The sequence below is a fragment of the Channa argus genome, chromosome 8 (genome assembly GCF_033026475.1).
Source record: "Channa argus isolate prfri chromosome 8, Channa argus male v1.0, whole genome shotgun sequence".
In the NCBI taxonomy this organism is placed as follows: domain Eukaryota; kingdom Metazoa; phylum Chordata; class Actinopteri; order Anabantiformes; family Channidae; genus Channa; species Channa argus.
Window position 1 is genome coordinate 15,916,093 of NC_090204.1, and position 22,501 is coordinate 15,938,593.

The following is a 22,501-nucleotide window of genomic DNA, read 5'->3' on the forward strand; positions in this document are numbered from 1 at the left end:
GTATTTTACGTTAATGCGCTGGAGACTTATGGAATGACTGGTTATGACTAGATATACTGGAATTTTTACTTTGACCGATTACATTTTTTTTAGAGCTGCTTCGTGGTCATATTTAACATTTGCAGCTATATGTGCAGAAATCATATTGAATGTTACGTGTATTCATAAGGAATATGTAACGACTGTTGGTATCACAGCTCGCATAGGTTAAGTCCTAGACAGCTTAAATGCATGCAATATTTGACATTTCCTGCATTCTCATCCGCCAGGTCCTACTTGTTATGCTTGAAAATTTCTCTTAAGCCAACCTCCCTATAGAACTGATTCTTTCAAATTGTCAGCAAAAGCAACATTTTAGATAATGATTAATAATGGTTTTAAACGTACTATTTTTATTCTAAACTTCCTTTTGTCGCTGTAGAAAATATGTAGTAGTATTGAAGTGAAGTGTAAATATTTATTTTTTTTACACTATTTACTGTACTGTATATATAAGCTGAAAGGACAAAACAAAATGAAAAATAAAAAAATCCTAAAAATGCATTAGTATTTTTCTGCTAAAATGTAGTGTAATATAAAGTGTAATTAGTCCAAATCATCCAAGCCTACAGTAAATGATAAAATGTTAGGCAGCTATCCTATTTGAAACAATTAAGGGACGCGTGAAATATTCACATTTTATTAAGATAAACCGTATAAACAAATTATTCTGCAACAGGAAGCATAATACTTTACAATACAATAACATGAGGACAAGTACAACATTTTCTGAAAAGTAGTGAATCTAATTTGACCTAGAAGACAGAAACAGCTGGAGATCTTTATGTGTATTCTTCATTCAGAAGTCACTGTCGCTCTCGTCCTGTAGGGGGGATCTCATGCTCCCCCTGGCAGGGCGAACTCCTCTGGCCACTGGGCCATCCAAACCTTCATCCTCCAAATCCTTGCTCTCCTCATCCTCCTCCCCCTCATCATCTTCTTCATCATCCTTATCCACATCAATCTCACTGTCTTCAGTCTGAAAAAGCAGATAAGCAGGGACTAGTGTTCACAACTTCTACAAACAGTCACTTTTCAGAATCTAGTCAAGTGTTCAAATATGTCATCTGTACTTTTCTGAAACACTATAGTAGAGACAGTCACATTTTTATTCCAACTAACACTATATCAGCTAATTTGGATAATTATCACAGAATCACCTCTTTAACTGGAATAAAAAAAACATGCAGCATCCAGAATTAAAGGATGTCCATCTGGAACCAGATAACTACAGGGAACACTTGCCTAATTTAAAGAATAAATCCACCCTAAATACTTTGACGCTCTTTACAGATTAAAAAGCATCATAAAATAGACAACCCATATATCCATCAGAGAAGAATCAATGATTTCTCTTTCAATAAGCAGCTAATAATTATGCTTTATGAAGTATCATTTTTCTTTCAGAGAATTTGAGGATGGATTTTTCTTTTCTATACACAGAATAATTCCTGCACAAACCTTTACTTTTCGTTGTTTTTTGGCATGATGAAGTGACCTTCTGGTAGCTGCTAAAGAATTCTTTTAAAATACAAGTTAATTACAGAGAAAGGTAAGATACTGAACAGAGTAGAAGATGAAACCTAAAAAATGTATGGATGTCGCTATCACAATACCAACCTCTTCACTGTCAGCACCTTGCATGGTTCCAATGAAAGAAGCACCTCTTCCTAAGGTAAAAAGAGGAAATACTCAGCGTATATAGAAAAAGATCAGACAATATTTGACTCCAAGTTTTCATTAACTAAATATGTAGTTCTGAGAAGCCCTAAAATAAATTACGGAAATTAACTGAGAAAACTGTTAAGGCTTAGTCCCGGCAACATTTAACAAACAATTATATTCAATTACTAGGTAGTAATAATAAGGACAAGATATCTCTCATTTTGTGTACCTGCCATGATACCGTTTTGTGCGGGCCCTGGCTTAGAAGGTCGAGACTCTTCCATGTCGCTGTCTGAACCTTCATCTTCAGGCACATCAATGTCAGAGTCCTCATCTTTCACTGCAGAAAACATATTTCATTGTATAAGAGTGTAAAACCAAAGGGAAAAGTTGGAGATAGTGTAGTGAGTGTGTGTGTTTCTCACAGGAACTCCTCATCAGATCCTTTTCCTCCTCCCTTAGTTTGTGTTGCATCATCCTTAGTGTGTTTTTTCCTTCCTGAAATTGATGAATAAATGTGAACACATAGTGTATTTGCACAAGCCTTCAGAAATCTGTTGAATTAAACAACCTCACTGGTGTCTCAAGTGCCAATTCCTGTCTTAATTGTTGTTATCTAGTTTAGATATACTAGTTTCCATCGTTAATACCTTTTCCTGGGTTTCTTGGTTATGCTGAGTGTGGCAATATGTATAGAAAGAGTTATATAGACATATACATATCATACACCCATACCTCAAATCTCTCCTGCTCCAGTCGATGATATTCATTCAGCTGTGACTCCAGGAAACTAAGGTTCCTAAATGTCTTTACATAGATATCATATTGCTTTTGGAGGTCCTCCTCAATCTTCTCATATTCATCCATCCACGTTGGCCTGAGATATTAAGACAAGAAACAAAAAATCTGTTCAAAGACTTGCAAAAAGGCAAAGAAAAATATTCTGCAATTTTGTTGTTATGCTGCCTGGTTCATTAGAAACGTACCTAACACGCAGTAGTGTCTGAAGTCTCTTCCTATTTCTTTCCAGCTCCTGCTGCTTCTTTTCAATCTTGGCATCCAGACTTATCTCATCAGAGACAACTTTACTGAGCGTTTCTTTGGTTTCCTCCACACTTTCCTTACCAACATAAAGCAACAGGGCGCATTCAGTGATAAAGTTTTGTTTCAAAGATACAATCAGGTCGTATGTGAATTTTAAATTCAGGGGTCTTAGGATGAATACATACCAAAACCTCCTTAGTAGCAGCTTTCAGGACTTTTTCTGTTTCATTGATATCCAGAGGTCTGGCAATGGCGGCATTTCTCTTTTCCTGTGAAAGAGAATTATCTCCTGGATTACTCTCACAAATATACAGTATCTTCATATAGATTAATTTACATTTGAGCAGACAAAGCCACTTTGTGCAACTAGTCTGACCAGCACTACCTTTGGGGATTAGCAAAACACTATATATCAAAAACAAATGATGAAACCTGACTTTTGTTGTCATCTTTCCAAAAACCCAAAGACAACACTTACTTTTTCTTTACTATCATGGACTCTTAAGACTCAAGATAAAGACTAATTTAAACCAGTAGATTTCGGCTTATGAATGTGTCTTTCCTTACCCTGAGTTCCACCTCTTTTCCCAGTAAATCATACAGAGATGCTCCCTTTGCTGTGATCTCGGATGCAAGCTGCCGAGCTTCTTTAAGCTCTGGAATCTTAAGTGAGAACAGAGTAGACATAATCAGCAATGCAGTTTTCCATTCTAAAGATTTGATAAGTTCTCGTTCAGACTCCCAATTGCTAGAAGTTCCATTATTATCTAAGAACGTAGACATAAAATTACAGTGTAAAAAAAACTGCATCTCACCCGTGAGCTGAGATCAAATTTGAACTTGCTGTTGTCCTCCTCAGTTTGGTTTCCCAGTGACATTTGCGCAGTCTTCATAGCGCTGTGCAACACTGAGGTAATCTTCAACATCTCCTTCACTGCATGGCCATCACCCTGGTAAAGATGCTTGGTGTTCAACATTATATGAGCCTTTGTTGCCTGCAACAAAGTGAGATGGTGGTTATGAAAAACACCAAACCAACAGCTAAGAATATGAATTTTGTATAAACATAACTTAGATGTTACCATAAACTGAGCCACTGCTCTGATAAAGACTACTCTGTCTGACTCTGTATCCACATCAATGGGAATATCCACCTCAGGCTCATAGCTACATATGATGGAGAAGGAAGCAAAGGTAAAGAGCAAAACATTGCAGAATATTCCATAATACAAAACAAGTAGCACTCAGAAGCACATCATGAAGCAGAAGTAGATGATACACTAAGATTTACTTTCAGAGTTAGTACATGTATTAACTACATCCAACTGAAACAGTTTCCTTATTCTAGAAAGTCCCCAAATATTACAAACTGCAACTTTTAGTTTATGCAACAAAAGTGTGGAAAAATGGCTCAGAAAAAGACCAATATTAGCAAAACTATACCGGGAATTTGGGAAGTAGCTGGACGTTTTAGATTTGAAGAACGTGGAATATGTGAAACTCAAACTTGCCTCTTTACAAGCCATGTTAGGATTTCTGCTACTAAAGCAAAGTTTGGTGTTCTGAAGTTCTCCATAGATATCAGCCGAGGATAGCCCAAGGCCCTCATCATTTCTGTGAAATCTGAGGAAAAAGACGCAACTCCAACAACCAGCAATTTCCAGACACAATTCATGGACTGTCTATGAGGTGATATGTATACTGTACAACTGGAAGCACTTACGTCTTAAGTCTCTGAAGGACATCTTGATCTTTGAGCGATGTACAGCAAAACACCCTCTTTGTCAAGAAAATAAATAGCGTCTTTAATGAAAATAAGCAGCTGACTCCACACACATCAATTTGACTAGGGTAACGTAACGAGTTATAACGGCCAGTCTGTAAATTTAATTAGTGATGCTGCAATTTCTAAAAACTTGACTTGACTAGCTAGTTATAATATGTTACATGTAACATTACATCCATCCTAAAACAGCCAGACTCAAATCACAGCATTTAGTTGGTAAAAATTCAAAGTTTCTTGCCGAGATTTCGTCGATAAAATTACTCGTTATTTGATAACGGGAATATCTATTTTATTAATCTATCTTTAAGCAGCGATACCGAGTGTGTGTGAAGGTACCGCAAGTTTAACAAGCAGGCTTCATTGACAGCTAGTTATGTTAACGCCAAAGTTACAACCGAGCTAGCATAAGGCTAGTCACACGTTAGCCAGATGCTAACGCTCGGAATCGCCAGTATTTAATGGCCGGTTAGTCTCTGAGATGATAGTATGTTTCTGTACTGTTTGATTAATGTTAGCAGCTATCCCACACAACATGACGTCTCTATTTTGTGACTGTCTTACCCTTTCGTTGCCGTAGCTACATTTTGTTTATCCTCTTCCTGGTTGGTAGCTATGGAAATTGATTCTTGTTGTACGGAGGCCTAATACAGTCATAATTAGTAGTCAAAAGCCCTCTTGTCGGGACAGTAAGGTGTGTTGTATGAGCAGACTGGGATGTCATCTCTGTAGTGTTGTGTTGTGGCTTGGACGGTGAGGTAGATTAATAGTGGATGTATAACCGTGTCGATGACATCATCAGTTACATCAAATAATTGCCTTTAAAGTTCACCTTTTAAGTTTGTCAAACCAATTGTCAACGAAAAGTTTGTAAGAAAGAAAGTTGGTTCAGCTCAGCTTTTGGAAAGTACAGGATTGACGTGTGGAGGTACACAGTTTCTTACCGTGTTATATAGAATTATTGTCCTTATTATCAGCGAAACATTGCACATAACACGGTAATAAACCGTGTACCTCCACTCCTCCCTTAGGCTTATGTCCGTCTGTTTCCATAACAGCTGGTTCGGCAAACTTCAGCAAACTTGTTGTTATATGACGTCATTGATTCACTTATACATGCTAGTATAGTAGTTACCTAGTTTACCTAGGTAACTACTAGTTACCTAGGTAACTAGTTTACTAGTTTACCTTTCAAGAAACATTGTGACTGTGGGAATAACAAAGGCAGAAGAAACACAGAGAAAACTATTGTTGGCTCGCACACGTGGATTAGTTGTGATGCTTAACTTAAATCAGTTCCCTGATAGGCCTAAATGAAATCTAAGAATTTGCGGACTGGAGGTGGTGAATGATGTTTGCTGACCTGCATGTAAATGTAGAAATTTAATTGATTAATGTAAGAAAATTTGAGGCACTTGATTATTTTCTTTATATATTTACAGGCTATGTGATTGTCTTAAAATGCAATTCATTATAACATAAGATTCCCCACTTTATGTAGAAGGCTACATTAGGATACTTCTAGTTTCACTAGTGACAATTTGTTACTATTTGCACGTACTGCAGGACGTGTAGCTTGTAATGTGCCTGGTGCAGTACAATGGCTGACCACAGGGTGGCGAAACCTCTCAGGCTGTGCTGCAGACTGCGCTCCTGACGCAGAGCATGATGGAGCAAAGTGGTGAGCCGCTTCACAACAACAATTACCCGGCTGGAAATGAACCTCCTGGCTGGGGCCTGCAAAGCAAACGCTTGAAAGAGCTGGAGAATGCAGCACTGCAGACTACTTTAATATCACGGATGGAGACGGAATCCGGGGCGGAGACCGGGAGCTGGTCGGAGCAACAGTCCGGGGAGGACGAGCAGTCAAACGGCTTGACCTTGAACCATGAGTCGGCCTCCGCGCAGCTTAGCGCGGACTCCGAGGCGGAGGAGGTGGAGTCGGGGAAGAGTATCGCCAAAGAGCGGGTGGAAGAGGAAAGGACCCTGACGGATCATTTAAACAAAAGACTGCTTTCATCGTTTCTGGAGAAGCTTAACGAAAGGGACCTGGCTCTTTTCGGTGTTCAGCGCCTGGACTGTGCTGTAGCCGACGAAGACTCAAACAGGGCCGCAGACGAGTGGTGAATCCCCAGGTCTCCCCGCATGAGAAGCAGGCTTGCTATTACACCTACAAAGTCATTCTGCAAGATGCCGTGTGCGAAGATGTAATGGTTAGTTTTGTACAAAGAGTGAAAGATTTAAAAAATGCAATAAATGACCATTGTGTGATATGAATTGCTTTTGTAATTATTGGTTACATGTTGGCAGCCATTTGTGCACATCTGGACGTGGAAGTGACGTTCAGTTTACAGCAGGTGTCACTGCACAACAAAAATATTGTTGTATAGGACCTTTGTCCACCTTTTACACTCATAAGCTTTAGTCATACAGTTACATTCGAGTCACAGTTTGGGGGGCTTACATTTGGTAACTGAATTAATATTTTGATCAGAGGTATTGCTATTTTATTAAAGTAATACCAAAATGTATTTTATTTTAATTGAAAAATAGACGTATCTCAGCTAAGGTGAGTGAATGATCTTATGAATTATCATAAGGGAAATTTTTATTTATTTGAGCTGAAATAAATGGAGGTATAAAACAAAAATGAAAAGGCAACTGCGTCTTTTATTTTCAAAATAATAGAGTAAATAACAAAATCCTCTAATGTGATTTTCTGATTGAATAATGTCTTGATAGATTTTAAGTTATTAAGCTTAAATTTACATAGAATGTGAACAGTGACATTTACATGAAAACAATAATAAAGATCAACATAAACACAAGTAACAATACATAGGTAAAGGAACCATCAAGTATCGACCATGGTTGATGGTTTAACCAAAATGTAATTAAAAAACTGTTTTTTGAAGCATCTGCAAACTTTTCCTGAGTCAAAATATGATTTGTGAATACAAAATCACAAAATGTTCTCCTCCAATGATGATATCTCTGAATCAGCACCTAACAGGAATTTCAGTGTGCACTCTATACCAGTAAACGTACAAAGATGACGAAGCAGACAATGGCGCTTTGATAGGCTATGATATCATAATCTCAGAAGCCAAGACCACATGGCACATTGACACTACATTCCCAACACCATCAGCCAATGTTAAGCACACAGGAGATTTTAAGCACAAAAGTAGTCACAGACAAGAGTAAGCAGTTGTAATGTAGGATAAACTGCATTTTATTTATATATTTTTGCAAAAGTTGTCTAATAAGCATATACCTCAAACCCACACAAAATACTAAAACTGTGTCTCTTTCATATTTTTTGTATGAATTCTGCTAAAATTAATTTGCGATTGTGCTGCAGAGTGCCAGAATAGTGGCAACTCTGAAACTTACTGGATATTCTGGGATAATGGTAAATGCATAAGGTCAGTTTGCTCAACATTTGCCACCATAAGCTGCTTGTCTTACCTGACCAAAGGAAGCTGCATCAGTCAAACTCCTGAAGTATCAAATCAAATCTTTTATCGCCTATGAGATCAGCTATTCATTTGGAAATAGGAAAAGTTGTGTTTTTATGTAAATAGTCATATGTGGACACTGAAGTCAGCTACCCCCTGGCCACACAATTATGAACAAAGCCGAAGAACTTTTTTTACCAAAAAGTTCAGTTTTTAGACTATTGGTATTCACAATGGAAACGTCTCAATGGCTTCTTCCTTTGCTTCTTTGCTTGTCTGCAGCATGTAGTGTGACTGAACCTTTCTGTATGTGTGGACTAAAATGACCTTGTTAATGTTTTAGACCTATTGTGACTTCACAAACATCTGACAACTTTATTGTGTTTTTAAGCATATTTGAGATTTGCCAAGAAATCCATAACTGGCTCCGATATCCACCATAACAAAATATACTAAAGAGAATGAAACAACACCTACGAGGAAACATTTGGTGATTTTCAATACAAACATAATCAAACTACATAACTATAAAATAGAAAACAAGGAAACAATTATATGCAGAAACACAGACTAGGTTCACTTTACCTTAGGTTCACTATCAATAATCCATTACCAGTGGTTGAAGTGCAGGTGTGCATTGTTACAGGTATGAAACATCTCATAATGAATGTCCCGATGAAAGGACATTTCAACAGAAAAGGAATTCAAATACCACCTGACAGTATTTGATTACAGTCTATATGTTTTTGGCACAATAATAAAGGCTGTAAATATTCAGTTACTTTTAAGATATATTTGCCTAAAATAGACTTTCACCAAAATACTCTGTAGCTCCAAATGTGGAACTTACAACCTACAAAGGAAGAGTAAACCTGTAGGAATTAAAAGTTTGCATTTATAGAACAGAAAAGAAAGCCCAGATTAATTATTCTCATAATTTATAGGACTGACCACAGTATTCTTCTGACTGCCGTAGACTGTAATATTAATGTCTTATTTACTTAAATAAACAGTAGTAAGTATATTACTTTTGACAAGTAGCTACCCCAACACTGCACTCACACAAATGAGGTTTCATATTTTTGTGGCCTTATACAGCCGTGTCATTCACATACACACAGAAGCATAGAGATTTTAAAATTAAACTTCTCATACCAACAGCGGTGTGGTGTGCATACTGCATAATTGCTTTGTACTATAACATATGTGTAGACAATAGCTGCTTCATCAGTGTCATTGCTCTAACACTTCTTCGAGTACTTTGTGTATTTTTGAAGGATTTAAAAGTATCTCCACTTGGGGACATAGGGCAGACTAGGACCTAACAACCAACACATCAAAATAAATGTATGGTACATGAGGCAGCAAAGTGTGCATACAAACATGTCATTAAAAGGAAATATATTTCAAGCCTTAAACAAGATTCTGGTGTGTGCTAGGCTTTCGAAAGACAACGAAAAGCAGCGAGTGATTACTGCTAAACTCTGGAGTAGAATTGATTTTTAAAATAAAATACTTAGACTGTAGATTTACTGTAATAGGATACCATACTTTGCAGCTTTTGCAAAGTAAAGAGCCTCCTGAAGTTAATAAGAGATGTGGGCAACACTGTCTCCTAAAAAATATGTTTCAGTACAGCTACATCCAACTATATGCATTATTATGTTTTTGAAGCAAATGTAATTGGAACGGGAATAAGTTTTCTATTACTCTAATAAAGATATGCTGACAATTAATGTAAATGACAAATACTTTGGTATATCACTTAAGTGATCAAGACCACATATTTTTCCATCAAAATGTGTGATCTTGTAGTATAACACTAAAGAAGCCATATTATGCATAATTTGGGGTTTATACTTTTTATCTGCGACTAATATTTTCAGTGGATTTACAAATCAAGAAACTGCTTATTTTTCTTATAAAGTAACTTGCAGTCCCATCTCAAGCCTTCCGTTTGACTGTGTCTTTAACAATTGTCATCAGTAAGTGTAATAGCATATTATTTATAAGTTGATTTGAAAGTCACCATTAGTCATTTGTTTATCTACATCAAATTGCAAATAATGGCTTCCTCTCATTCATTGACGTCTTTTTGATGAGTCTCTGTCTGGCCCCCATAGGCAATTTTGGAACTCCATCCATCCCGTTATTGTGTTTCTTATAAAAACATGAGTTTGAAGTTCAGTTGTATAGGAACATACATTTTAGGAGACTGTGTTGGCTTTGGCAGTAGGCAGTTTTTTTTCAAGTACTGAAGACTTTAAGAAATTATTTTTTGCACACACCAACAGATTCGTATTTGTATTCATTTGAAACTCTCCTTGACACAGCCCCTTACCCTAACCATCAAAACTAAGTGCCTGATGCTGTCAGATCTTTTTCGTGTGCATCATTTCTGTGCATGTCCCTCAAAGGCACGAGTTGTGGCTTATTTCTTGCCTTGTCTCCCTGGAAAGAAAACAAAAAACAAATTCTGCTTTCAAAGTGATAAAATCTAAAATTGATTGACAAAAACTTGCTTTAACATATATATCCCTTAATATATTTTGATTTTGTAATCTTAGCCCTCCACACTGTTAGATGGTGACTGTACTTATTGTGTGATTTCTTACTGTAGCTTTACTGCTGTGGAGAGAATGGGCAGATTTATTTGAAACATTATAGTTTTAAACTGTAATTCCAGGCATAGGTTCAGTTTAATTGTTCAGACTGTTGCTGTTGTCTAGTAAAGCCTCCTAGAGTTGTACCAAAATAATGGGTTATTATTCCATATAATCAGCCTGCTAACAACTTCCTCTCTCACTCTTAGCATGTTGAGGTAGAGCATAACAGATTAAAATAAACTTAACTTACTCTGCACTTTGTTGAGACGCCCAGGTTCTTTTTACTCATGTCCCACCACAACAAACCCTCTTTAATATTATTCCTCTTTGTTGGGCCTGTGTAGAGAGACACAACAGCATTTTTCCAGTATTCAGTATCAAGTAACAATTCACCATCATTAATTACTCTAAAAAGAATTTAATCACAACATCTCAAGGAAATTGTCTGGATTGCATTAGGTCTAACTAAGTATATATTAAACGCTGCAGCTGAATTGGCTTGAACACAGTACAACAGTAGCTCATGTCACTGATTTGTGTATATATTTTCTTACCTGTTGCATAACTCACTATCACCCCGACTAGCACGACTGAACTGGTTGCCATGGCACCGAAATAGAGGTAGGACATCGAGTAGAAGTTATACAGGCCCCTGGTTTTGGAAAAGTAAAAATGTAAAATGTTCCCATTTCTATAATTTTGACCTTTTTGTAGTTTATTTTTTGCTGATCCAACAATCTACCCTCCCTTTTGTTCTGTAGAGAAAAACTAAAATCTCTTATCAAAAGATGCTCATCATATTATTGCCAGTTTCCTTCCTGTTTAATGACTGACTAATCCACCACATCCACTGAGGAAATGATTTAAGTGTCATTTTTTAGTTTGTTTTTATGACCATTACTACACATAGTATGAAACAGTCTAGACCACAGGCAAAAAAACATGCAGTTGTGCATCAGTGGAAGCCTTGTTGAACTCACTGACCCCTGGTAATTAGGGTGAAGTGGGGTGGAGTGGTGGTCCTGGTTAGAGCTGCTGTTCAAGGTGATGTTGTGTTCACAGACGCCTGTGTAGCTGGGCAGGACGCCCATGATCTTCTCACTGGGTGGGTAAAGAGTTGAACCGACAGCAAGCCACAGAGAGACAAAGTAGCCCGCTAGTATTCCTGAGAACACCCCCTGAAACAGAAAGACAAAGACAACAATTTGTAGTTCAAATATACAGTAGTAATAATAATATACAGTGGGAAAAAATTGTTACCTAGTTTATCTCTGTATTTCTGTGTTGACCTTTTAGATTAGTATCTTGATAGCCCTTTGTGTTTTACAAAAGCTACCATATTGTAGCCAGAGGACATAGCAAATGAAGAGCAGAAAAATTGCTTCTTGTTAGGACAATAGTCCTAATGTCAAATGCTCAAGGATAAGACTAATCTAATTCAGACAGATCAGTTTGGTTCCATTTTGTGTTTCTGTTGTGGACAGAGATCCTTATCTGCAAATTTAGGGTAGCCTACTTTGTAAAACATTGGATTACTGGACCTCTAATCGCTCACCAGTCTGTTGGTTGCTGGGACAAACATGCCCAAAATGAATACACCCAGCAATGGACCACTAACCACACCCATCACAGTGAATGACCCCTGAGGAAAGAGAAGGAAACACCACATGACTGAGACTTTGTAACACAATACAAAATCAAAGCACAACTAAATCAAGTTATGAGGATAACTTCTATTCATATCTTAGATCTTATATTGGTTTGCTGCTGCAAAAACTCTAATACTCCTTTGTTAAAAAGGAATGTGGGTGGCATGATTAACTACATACCTGAAGAACTCCCCAGTCCAGAAGGGAGGAGAGGGCAGCTACAGTGATACAACCAATTCCATACAGGAATGCTTAGAGGAAAAAGAGTACACATCAAATGTTGTTTTTAATGTGCTCAGAATTTTAAGGCGGTATGATATAATTTGTACTCCAAAAAAGTTGAGCCAGTGTGACAGTAAATCAGTTTTCTGAATTGTATAGTTTAATAATAATAAAGTTTTGGGAATACATAGATTTGTGTAGATAATATTTTTGACCTACACAATCCTTTGGACAAAAGAATCTTTTTCCTTTGGGGCATGTCGGCCAGATGAGGTTGCAGCAGATCCTCCATCGTTACTGCAGCCATGGCATTCATACTTGTGGAGGCCGTGCTGTTGAAAAGACATTTGTTTCAAATGTATTCCCACCTCCTTGCTACAGAAGGCAAAATGTGTGTCTGTAAGTATGGTTTTCATGATGAACGTACACTTGTATGAGCCTAAAATGTTTGATGACAGTATATTTATCACAGTAAATACTAAGTACTTAATAATGGGTCTGTAAAAAATGGAGCCAATAAGACATCATTGTGCACAGTTGTTTTTTTTGTTTTTTTATACAAATATTGCCTTTGATGGACTGTCTGACCTGTCATAAGTTTGGTTAGGTTTAAAATAACCAAGATTTAAATACCTCAGAGTCCCGCTGTATGCGCAGGCGAGGAAGAGACCAGGAAAGCCAGGTTGACTTTTGAATATGTCCAATACAAAGTATGGCATGTACTTCATCAGACCAGACAGATGGAGAAAAATGTTAGAAAAAGGATTTCTTTCCACTTCTTTAGCAGATAAGATTCATAAAAGATGCAAATATACCAATATCATAAAATATGCTTTCTTAAAAACTCTCTTCATGACAAACAAAGAAATGTTTTATACTCTGTACAATCTGTAAACATTAAAGTTGTTTGACCTTAACCTTAAACATTTCAAAACACTAGTAACAACTAAATCTTTAAAGTAATGTAAAGTTAAACATATGCTAATCCAACATCCATGTTTTGAGCGATACCCACTTATCTTCAAGGATGATGGGGGGGTCACAGCTCATACTGTGCAAGAGTTTGTTTACATGTTTACAAGTTTGAACCCTATCTATCTGCACTGTGAATACATAATCTGCAGCTTTCAAACTCAGTATCAGTTGCACAGTACAGACAATCCCGTTGTACTCATGGATATGTATGAAGCCTTTTTGAGTATGTGTTAAATACCAGATCAGGGGCGGAAATTCTCCCAGATTTCAGTGGATCGCAGTTGATGTAGTAAGCAAACATGACGATGCCGCAGGTTCCTGCACTGCTCACAATGAGGCACAAACCTATTTGGTTTACGAAAAGTGCCCTGCAAGCAAAAGCAAACTTAGTGTGTACTACAGATGACCTAATAAACGATAGGTATGATATGTCTTTTCAAATAATTCAGTATAGATATGTATCATATGTAGGATCATATGTGAGAAGATGTTTGCTTAATGATGTGAAATAAAATATTAATAATAATATAAAGAGCTTTTAGTTTCAACAGGGAAAACCATGCTCACAGCTATAAAAGTATAAAATTGTACTGTGTTACTTTCAGCAGCTGTTGAAATATATCAGTGACTGTTGCCTTTCTAAAGCCAATTGCTTGCACAATCAAATGATGGTAAGCAGGTAGGGCTTTGTTTTGAACATTTTTACTGAAAAGATGGTCCTGCACTTACAGTCAGTCTTATTAGATTTCTTTAGAAACATGTGGCTGCCTTCACAGTAGTTGCTGCCTCTGATGATCGGGTGCAAAGGCTGTAATGTGAATGGCAAACAGGTCTTCACTCACCACTTGGCTTCTCTCTCAGTTTTGCAGGAGATGTAACGCTGGACTTGAGCTTGGTTTACCCCATACATGGACAGCCAAACCAATGAACCTCCCACAGACAGGGTCCAGAAAGTATAACGCTTACGCGGGTCAACGTTGAAGCTGGTGGAAAATATCAAAAAATACGTCTGTGACATTGGACGCTCCACAGACTGTTTTTTGCAGTGTTGACATCAGAAACCAGTTTCTGGACCAGTACTAATATAATCTAATTGCTAATAGTTCTTTTTTTGTGTGCTACACTAAAACCACATTTATATGTGATGATTTACTTGTCAAAGATTTTATATATATACCATGATCCAAATTATACTGAGAAAACCTCCTACCAGCAAGATGAACAGTGGGACGTGTTTGAAAGCTCAAAAGTTTAAGATTTCTTTTAAAACTACCTGCCAAGAATGAACTTTTGTGTTTAATAGTGTTTTTTGTCTGCATGAAAAAACTAAAGAAGTATTTCATTTCTTTTTCATTAATGATGCTACCAACTTGAAAATATTTGACATTCATTATTACACAGTAATGAGCAAGACCTGTAGTTTTGTAGTGTAGCAGTTGTAATAGTGTTGTTATAGGAATGTACTGGTATGGTATTACAATTTTGTTGTATTCATACAGTACAGTGTTATTCAGATAATTATATGCTGAATTGAAGATGTTTTTACTCATGGAAATTAATGCGTGATCCATTGTTGGCGAGCTCTAGCACCACTGAAGGGCCGCCAACCAGAACTGTACCGTGGATAAAAATGGCAAGAAAGCCGGACAACATGATAATGATCTGGAACACATCAGTCCAGATCACAGCTTTGATACCACCCTGTTACATGATGGAAGAGACAGACACACAAACAGGGAGAGTGGTGAATGAGAAAGACAGAGACAAAAGTTTTTATGAGTGTACAGAAATCTGACATTCATGTTAAGGAGCATTCACTTCTAATCGAGTGGTTCATTTTTACTAGGTGAGACTAACAACTGACCAAGTGAAGATGTAGTTCTCTCAAGACAAATACAGTGCAATTCATTACATGTGATCTTGAGCAACATGCCAATGGGTTGCCAAGATGAAATTAAAGCAAAGTGTCCCTGTGCGTAAACAGTTTGATGTCTGCTGTGGGAGGAAGGCAAACATCAACAACCACGTTTGACTGTGACGTTGTTTGACATCAAGGTAGTAGACATAGTAATATTAACCACACAAGGTTAAAGAAGTACAAGGCTAAATCTTACTGGCTAGAGTGACACAATTACAGTTACATAATGGAATCCTGTCTGATAAATTGTATAATTTGCCAACGTGAACTTGCAAATTATCCGTGAATGAAATGTGAGTCTCGTTAGAAATCCAGTCTGTTAATGATGTTAACTAACTGCTTTAATTAGATGGAATAACAATTAGTTCTTACCAGTGTAGTGTACAGGGTGCAAATTATCCCAGTAGAAAACAAAGACACCCACATGTTGAGTCCAGTAGCTTAAACAAAAGCATATTCATTTCTTTACATGCAGTATGATACATTTTTGTTTCACTTTGTCCGTTGGATTTTACTTTGTCAGTTCTTGCTGTCAGGTGATAAACAAATACAGTAATGCAAATATGAATTAATTGAGACAAATGAGAAGTGGGCATTGTGAGCAAAATTTCAAATAAATGAAAACATCACATTTATTCATGCATGTATCAGGTGATCTCTCCTACCTTGGTTGAGGATCAAGGCTGGTGCATAGATTACAATCCCTGTGTAAAGTAGCTGCAAGAAGCAAATGCAGGCACATTACATAGCAAACACAATAAGAACTTGTACAGTTAAGTTAAACTCTCTGGTGAATTTAAAGGATGATGCTTGGTTTGAGAAAATTTAACAACTATCATCTTGAACTTAAACTAACTCCAAACCTGAGCCATATAAAATGTATGCATTAGAAACAAACATTGACGTTCATTCTCAAAGCCCCGAATACAGGTTGAACAATATGAAATAATGGAGAACACAACGATTTCTTCCTTACCGTCGCCACAAGAAACTGAACACTCCCAAGCAGCTGCATCCCTCTGCCAAATCTCATCTTCAGATACTGTGACATGCAGACAGCTGAGGTTATAACATGGCAGAGCATCTCCACACACGACACATCCTTCCTCACCTCTTATATTCACCTCATTTAATTAACCCACAGGTGCATTTCAAAATGTTGTCTGAAAACTTCCGACCCTGTCTGTGTGCTGTGTTTGGGTTGAGGTTCCTATTGCTCCTTTAGGCATCGTACATGGTTTAGTTTCTTTAATCTCTCGAATCAGCCCATTTTCTGTTGTACTATTATCAGATATGGTACCAAAATCATAATGACAACATTAAAAAAAAACTTAAAATGTTCTTGCTCCTCTCATAATTCTGCAAGAAAATATTGTTTATAATTTGTTTCCTTTTTATAATGCTTATGTTAATGACAATGGGCTGCTGATTTAACTGACTTTCCAAGTTTACTGAATATATAAATAAGCCATTGTATGATGACAGATTATGCTATTCAATCTATATTCTGATAATAGCTCATCAGGACCTGGTTGGTGCTGGTGATGCCCAGTCGAAAGAAAACTGGCAGGAATAGGTAGGCTGTCAGCAAGGAGTTGATGCTTTGTCCGAGGCACATGTAGAGGAATTTAAAGCCATGGCGATAAACCTCACCAGGAACACCCAGAACCTGGACTGCTGACATGAAGCTGGCACAGAGCGACAGCCCCACAGGAACAGCTGGCAGGCTCCGACCTCCGGTGAAGAAGTCGTCCGCAGTAGTGTTGCTCTGCTTCTTCTTCAGAGCCTGGAAGAGTCCTATGGCCATAGAGATGAACAGCATGCCAGCAAAGACAGCATAGTCAGCCAGTGTAAAGCCTGATGTGGGAGACTGCTGTTCCATTATAAAGTCGTTGAGTTCAGATGTGTGCTGGATCTGATAGAGTGAAAGAAAGTCAATTAGTGGCCTTACAATGACTTAATATTTAAAATTGAAGGCAAATGGACAGGTCTTGTTTACCTCCTGCCATGATGAAAATTGATAATGTTTTTTTTTTCCTTAGTAAAAAAGCCTCTATTTCATAATTATTATGACTATTGTGTGGCTCCTGCTGTCAACTTCTAAATAATGTTTGGTTAGAGACATAAGGCACAGCCATATTTATCACAGGTGAATAATAGCTGTAAATGGATATATTTTATGAGTTGATCACGTCAACCTGAGGGTCATCTGAATACCAGCTTCAGTGGAAGAAATGTGACATGGTCAGTGCCACAACTCTGATTAACCCCCTGATGCACAACATGGTCAAAAGTGACCCAGGTGAATGTCTTCGCTGTAATCGCTCAATAGTTGAAGGTTGTTATTTTAGATCTCAAACATTTTTAATCAGATTTTATTTTGACATAGAAAGCATTTATTTTCATCATGACTCCATTAATTACTCGTACTCGTATTACTCGTAATATGAATGCACAAATGACCTTTCATATTTTTTAACATTTTTTGAACCATTTTTCTTGTTACAAAAAAAAAAATTATCATGTACATATTCAGCAATCAATACATTGTGTATGGTTGTTTTGTAATAAAAGAATATGTAAAAGTTTAAACCGTTTTTTTTCTGATAGCCTTAGTATTATGTTATAGCTAGCTGTTGATTAGTTTTGTGTTTTAGATATCCAGCTGCTACCCTTTAGCTGTTAACATGGGAGAGTGTCACTAACAGCCTTGGCAGGAAACTGTTGACTGCTATACTCTACAGACGTACAAATATAACCAAATACTGTATAATAATTTTTTTCCCCATCTGTTAGCAATGTCATTATATCAGGGTCGACACACAGGGTCATGTGGTCAATACAGGTTTTTAGACCAGATGCCCTAGGGTGCTGGGAGGTGTGGCTTTGCCTAAGCTTACATACATATGCATAAAAATTATTGCCAAACAAAATTTGTTTGGAAAATACATTTGTGTTTTGATGTTTTGATAGCATTAAAGCATCGTCTTTTAGAATTATTAGTTAGAAATATGATGAGCTTTTTACACACAGTTAATTATCGTACCAATGAACACGTTGCTATGCCACATCTTTTGTGCAATGTGATCATAGACATGGTGCTTACAAGAAAAGTACAAGATGATGAAACTAACCAAACAATGAGTGTCAGGACTGTCTGAAGATGATAATGCTGACAATGCTCTGCAGCGTCCATAAGTCTGCTCTGGCTGTTGCCATTCTATATGCCCCCACTACATTATGCACCCAAGATCTAGTTTTATACAGGGACTACAGTGACAAACAAACCAGTAATTTGTTATGTGTACATGCACTGAGAGAAAGTACAAAGGAATGCAAGTCAATTTGGCCGCAGTTGAGTTTAGAGAGTTATCAGCATAGTTGCTTTAATGTTTGAAAGGTCATCGGCAGGTGGTCTCAGTGCAACAAAACCACTGGACCCACAGTGACAAACGTGGAGTAGTTATTTGATCCTACTCTGCATGATGTGACAGTAATATCTAAATACACGTTACATTGAATATTTTTTGACTGTTCAAAAAATTGTTATCAAATCAACACACGCTGACATACAGTATATATTACAATTTGATCATATAAGTATATTGTAAAGAGAAATACATTCATTTATATAAATATAATTGTATTTTATCAGAATTGTTGCAAAAACTGGTTAGAAATCAGTATTCTTAAAATATATTGTCATATTATTGACTTTCTTTGGCGAAGGTCATTCTTAACTCTTATTTGCAAAGTTCAGTTAGATTTGAAAAAAAACATGAGACAGAAAAAAACAATAAAATGACATAATAAAAGAGTCACAAAAGGATCACTTACTTTGTAGAACTAAAGGTAATGACCTTACTTAGCTTGAAAAATTATTCGATAAAAGATTCAGCTGTGAATAAAATTGCATTAAAATATATGCAGGTCCTTTTTTTTATCTGCATTGTGCATTGAAAGGTGTAATACATGTTGTGAAACAAAGGCTAACATTTGATAGCTGATCTAAAATAGTGCTGAATATATATTTTTAAAATTCTAAACGTTTCTGATGTCTACATACAGATATATGTCAGATATTTACATCTCAGAAAGTTGAGCTACAATGTGAAAGACTCACCACTTGCACTCCATTCAGTCCAGCTGTTCCACTCAGTGAAAGAGGAATGTGCTGAGAGCCTTCTTCACTGCTCCTCCAAATACCTCTTTAATCCAGCGTGTGCACGTGAGTGTGGGACGCGTGCACACACCATAAAAATTTCCTTGTGGGAAGCTTAACAAAGTGACTCAGGTGTGGTAAGAAGGTCAGGTAGTTTACATTGTGTGTATCATCGTGGTCTATCTTTTATTTTGCGTTTCCACTAAATCTCACTGTCCTTTAAGTCTCAGCTTTCCACCAGTCCAGCCACCTGATACCACCCCGCCTCTGTGCACCTGTGCTGCATATTGCCATTTACATTTGCTGCATCCTGTCACAGTAGATGTGGTACATCCTGTCATTGACCATAGACCTTTGCTGGATAGTCTCCTGAACTTCACCACCATAACTCTCTCATCTTTCTTAGTGTTTGCCTACGTATGTAATCAGACCCCCAGTGTGTTTGCTTGGATGTCATTTTTGATGACTGTCTTGTGCACTTCTGCTTAGCCTACACCTTCCAACCTTTGACTATGAACCTGTTTTTTCGTGATTGGACTGTTTGCTGTCGAATACCAGTAAACATGAGCTGTCACCTTTTCCTGCTTTCTGGAAGAGCTGTGCTTTCGTCGTTCAAACCAAACATTTGACAATGTGACCAAAAACAAAACATCTACAAAAAAACCAAAGCGGTCATTTTATTGGAGCAGCACATGATCCTTGTTTGTTCTTCTATGAAAACATGCTTGATTTTGTTTGTGTTTATGACAAAAAATAGAGAGACAGAAAGAAAGAAAGTAATAAAATTGTGATTTAAAAAATCTCACATAAATAAAAGATTTTATATTTAAACTTTATGTTGGTTTTAGTTTTTGAATACAACCACAAGAGGGCACAAGGCAGTGTCTTCTTGTGCCAGTCCCAGGTCTGGATAAATGCAGAGGGTTGTGTCAGGAAGGGTATCCCACGTATAACACATGCCAAATTAAACATGTGAATCATGGACTATGATGTTTGCAGATGACATTGTGATCAGTATCAGGATCAGGGAGCAGGTGGAGAAAAATCTAGAGAGGTGGAGGTCTGCTCTGGAAAGCAGAGAAATTAAGGTTAGCTGCAACAAGACAGAATACATGTGTGTGAATGGGAGGAACCCAAGTGGAACGGTGAGCTTACAGGTAGCATAGGTGAAGAAGGTGAACGACTTTAAGTACTTAGGGTCAACGGTTCAGCTGGAGGTAGCAGAGCTTAAGATGTTGAGGTTCTCTTTGGGACTGACAAGGATGGACAGGATCAGGAATGGATACATCAGAGGGACAGCTCATGTTAGATGTGTTGGAGATAAGGTCAGAGAGGCCAGACTGAGGTGGTTTGGACATGTTCAGAGGAGAAACTGTGAATATATCAGTAGAAGGATGCTGAGGTTGGAGCTGCCAGGCAGGAGGTCTAGAGGAAGACCAAAGAGGAGCTTTATGGATGTAGTGAGTTAGTTAGAAGTTAAACATGAAGTTAGCTGGTGTGAGAGAAGAGGAGGCAGAATAAGAACAGTTGGTTTTAGTTTTAGTCAGACTGGGTGAATTTATTTTAAACACAAGAAAGCAATGTAAACCATGTAATAAACATGACTGTCATCCAGCAACTCCACTCTGCAAGAAAACAGTAACAGAAAGTATAAAAGTTTAAATTATTTCTCAAATTTCAGCTGGTATTAAGGCTGAAAGCAACGTCAACCTTACACCATTTGATCCAGAGGGAATTAGTATCATTCCAGCAAACTTGAAATCTAGCACAGACAGTGACACATTTTCATTATGAGAAAAGGGTAAAAACAACAATCGGTACTTTTTAAAAATACAGCTGACTCTTATCAAAATATCAGTCAGAAGCCAGTCATTCATTAAAAGGCTATCAGTTCAAGATGACTGTAGCTGCTTTTTCCTAAATGGTGAACGTATGATTTTTAGAAGCCACTAATCCAGAAACCTTGACTTTCACTTTAGCTAATATCGTATAAATATTGTTTCATGTGTACTTTACAAACATAAGAATATAAAATAGAAACACGTTGAGCCGTAAAACATTACAAAAATGTAAAATAGATCATACAAGTTATTAATTACATGAACATTTAATCCCTAGAAAAGGTGCTGTTTTAAAGCTGAAACAGGAAACTGATAAAAAACCTCCTTACAGAACAAGGAAACCACAGCTGTCAGCTGGTTCTCATTTCCTGTAATGTTGGATGGTTACATTTCTGAACAAAACAGCTTTCACAATAGAACAACTTCCATTTAAGATTAATCATAAATTACCTTATTGTATCCACTAATCTGTAATTATTAATTATTAGATTCCATAACAGCAAAATAATCAAACAGTCCTGATTTCTTCCTTCTGTATATATCTGAAAATAAAATATTTCAAACCTTCAAACAAAATCATACATAAAACAACCTGAGCACAAGATACATGTTTTAAATGATATTTGTAGTTATTAAAACAAAACTCAAATGTAATACCAACTGGAGCTGAAAAAAGCATTCTGTCTGATAGTCACCACATACTTCACCACAAATAACTACCAAACTGAAAACAGTTTTCTCGGGGTTTAAGAGCTATTTCTAATGCTCTGAATGGCTCTTGGAACAATAGTGTCTGACCTGAAGTACATCTGCAGAGTTTCAAGTCTCCATCCTATGCAGTTCTAAACTTCATACATCACACATTAGTTTTATAACCTTCTATTACCAGGCAGAACATCCTCCACCCTCAGGCCACTGCTCCTGGCCCTTTTATCCTTTTATTGAAACCTTTTCTCTTTTCAGCACTTTGATAAGCAACTGTGAGCATGGAGTGACTCTGGGTCAGAGCAATTTTGCACGATCTGCTGTTAGACAATAACTGACCTTGGAGCAGTTCTGCAAACACTTCAAGACAAAACAAAGTCTGAACAACATACAATCTTTTAAATATCCTTCAAATGTACACTGTGTACAAG

At 37.1% G+C, this 22,501-nt stretch overlaps 2 protein-coding genes across 6 annotated transcripts; both read right to left on the bottom strand.

Moving 5' to 3' along the window:
• Positions 1-665: 665 nt before the first annotated feature.
• On the bottom strand, positions 666-5,413 carry cluap1 (clusterin associated protein 1). Of its 4 annotated transcripts, none has more exons than XM_067513309.1 (14): positions 5,096-5,413; positions 4,472-4,551; positions 4,260-4,371; positions 3,831-3,915; positions 3,564-3,743; positions 3,316-3,411; positions 2,934-3,017; positions 2,691-2,824; positions 2,440-2,581; positions 2,130-2,202; positions 1,934-2,044; positions 1,660-1,709; positions 1,501-1,560; positions 666-1,018 (listed from the first exon to the last, which is right to left on the bottom strand). In XM_067513309.1, the coding sequence occupies exons 2-14, from the start codon at positions 4,491-4,493 to the stop codon at positions 839-841; spliced, it is 1,329 nt and encodes a 442-aa protein (XP_067369410.1). In that variant the 5' UTR covers positions 4,494-4,551; positions 5,096-5,413; the 3' UTR covers positions 666-838. The 4 variants fall into 4 exon arrangements, with proteins under 4 accessions (XP_067369410.1, XP_067369408.1, XP_067369411.1 ...); XM_067513307.1 differs by having other exon boundaries at positions 4,472-4,527; positions 5,096-5,412; XM_067513310.1 differs by lacking the exon at positions 1,501-1,560 and having other exon boundaries at positions 4,472-4,527; positions 5,096-5,288.
• A 1,768-nt stretch (positions 5,414-7,181) lies between these two features.
• On the bottom strand, positions 7,182-19,677 carry slc5a5 (solute carrier family 5 member 5). Of its 2 annotated transcripts, XM_067513305.1 has the most exons (16): positions 19,486-19,677; positions 16,891-17,277; positions 16,339-16,404; positions 16,028-16,079; positions 15,735-15,802; positions 14,991-15,145; positions 14,287-14,427; positions 13,683-13,812; positions 13,103-13,191; positions 12,689-12,801; positions 12,428-12,498; positions 12,154-12,240; positions 11,583-11,776; positions 11,153-11,250; positions 10,849-10,934; positions 7,182-10,443 (listed from the first exon to the last, which is right to left on the bottom strand). In XM_067513305.1, exons 2-16 carry the CDS (start codon positions 17,242-17,244, stop codon positions 10,348-10,350), a joined length of 1,800 nt encoding a protein of 599 aa, XP_067369406.1. In that variant the 5' UTR covers positions 17,245-17,277; positions 19,486-19,677; the 3' UTR covers positions 7,182-10,347. The 2 variants fall into 2 exon arrangements, with proteins under 2 accessions (XP_067369406.1, XP_067369407.1); XM_067513306.1 differs by lacking the exon at positions 19,486-19,677 and having other exon boundaries at positions 17,016-17,155.
• Positions 19,678-22,501: the final 2,824 nt, after the last annotated feature.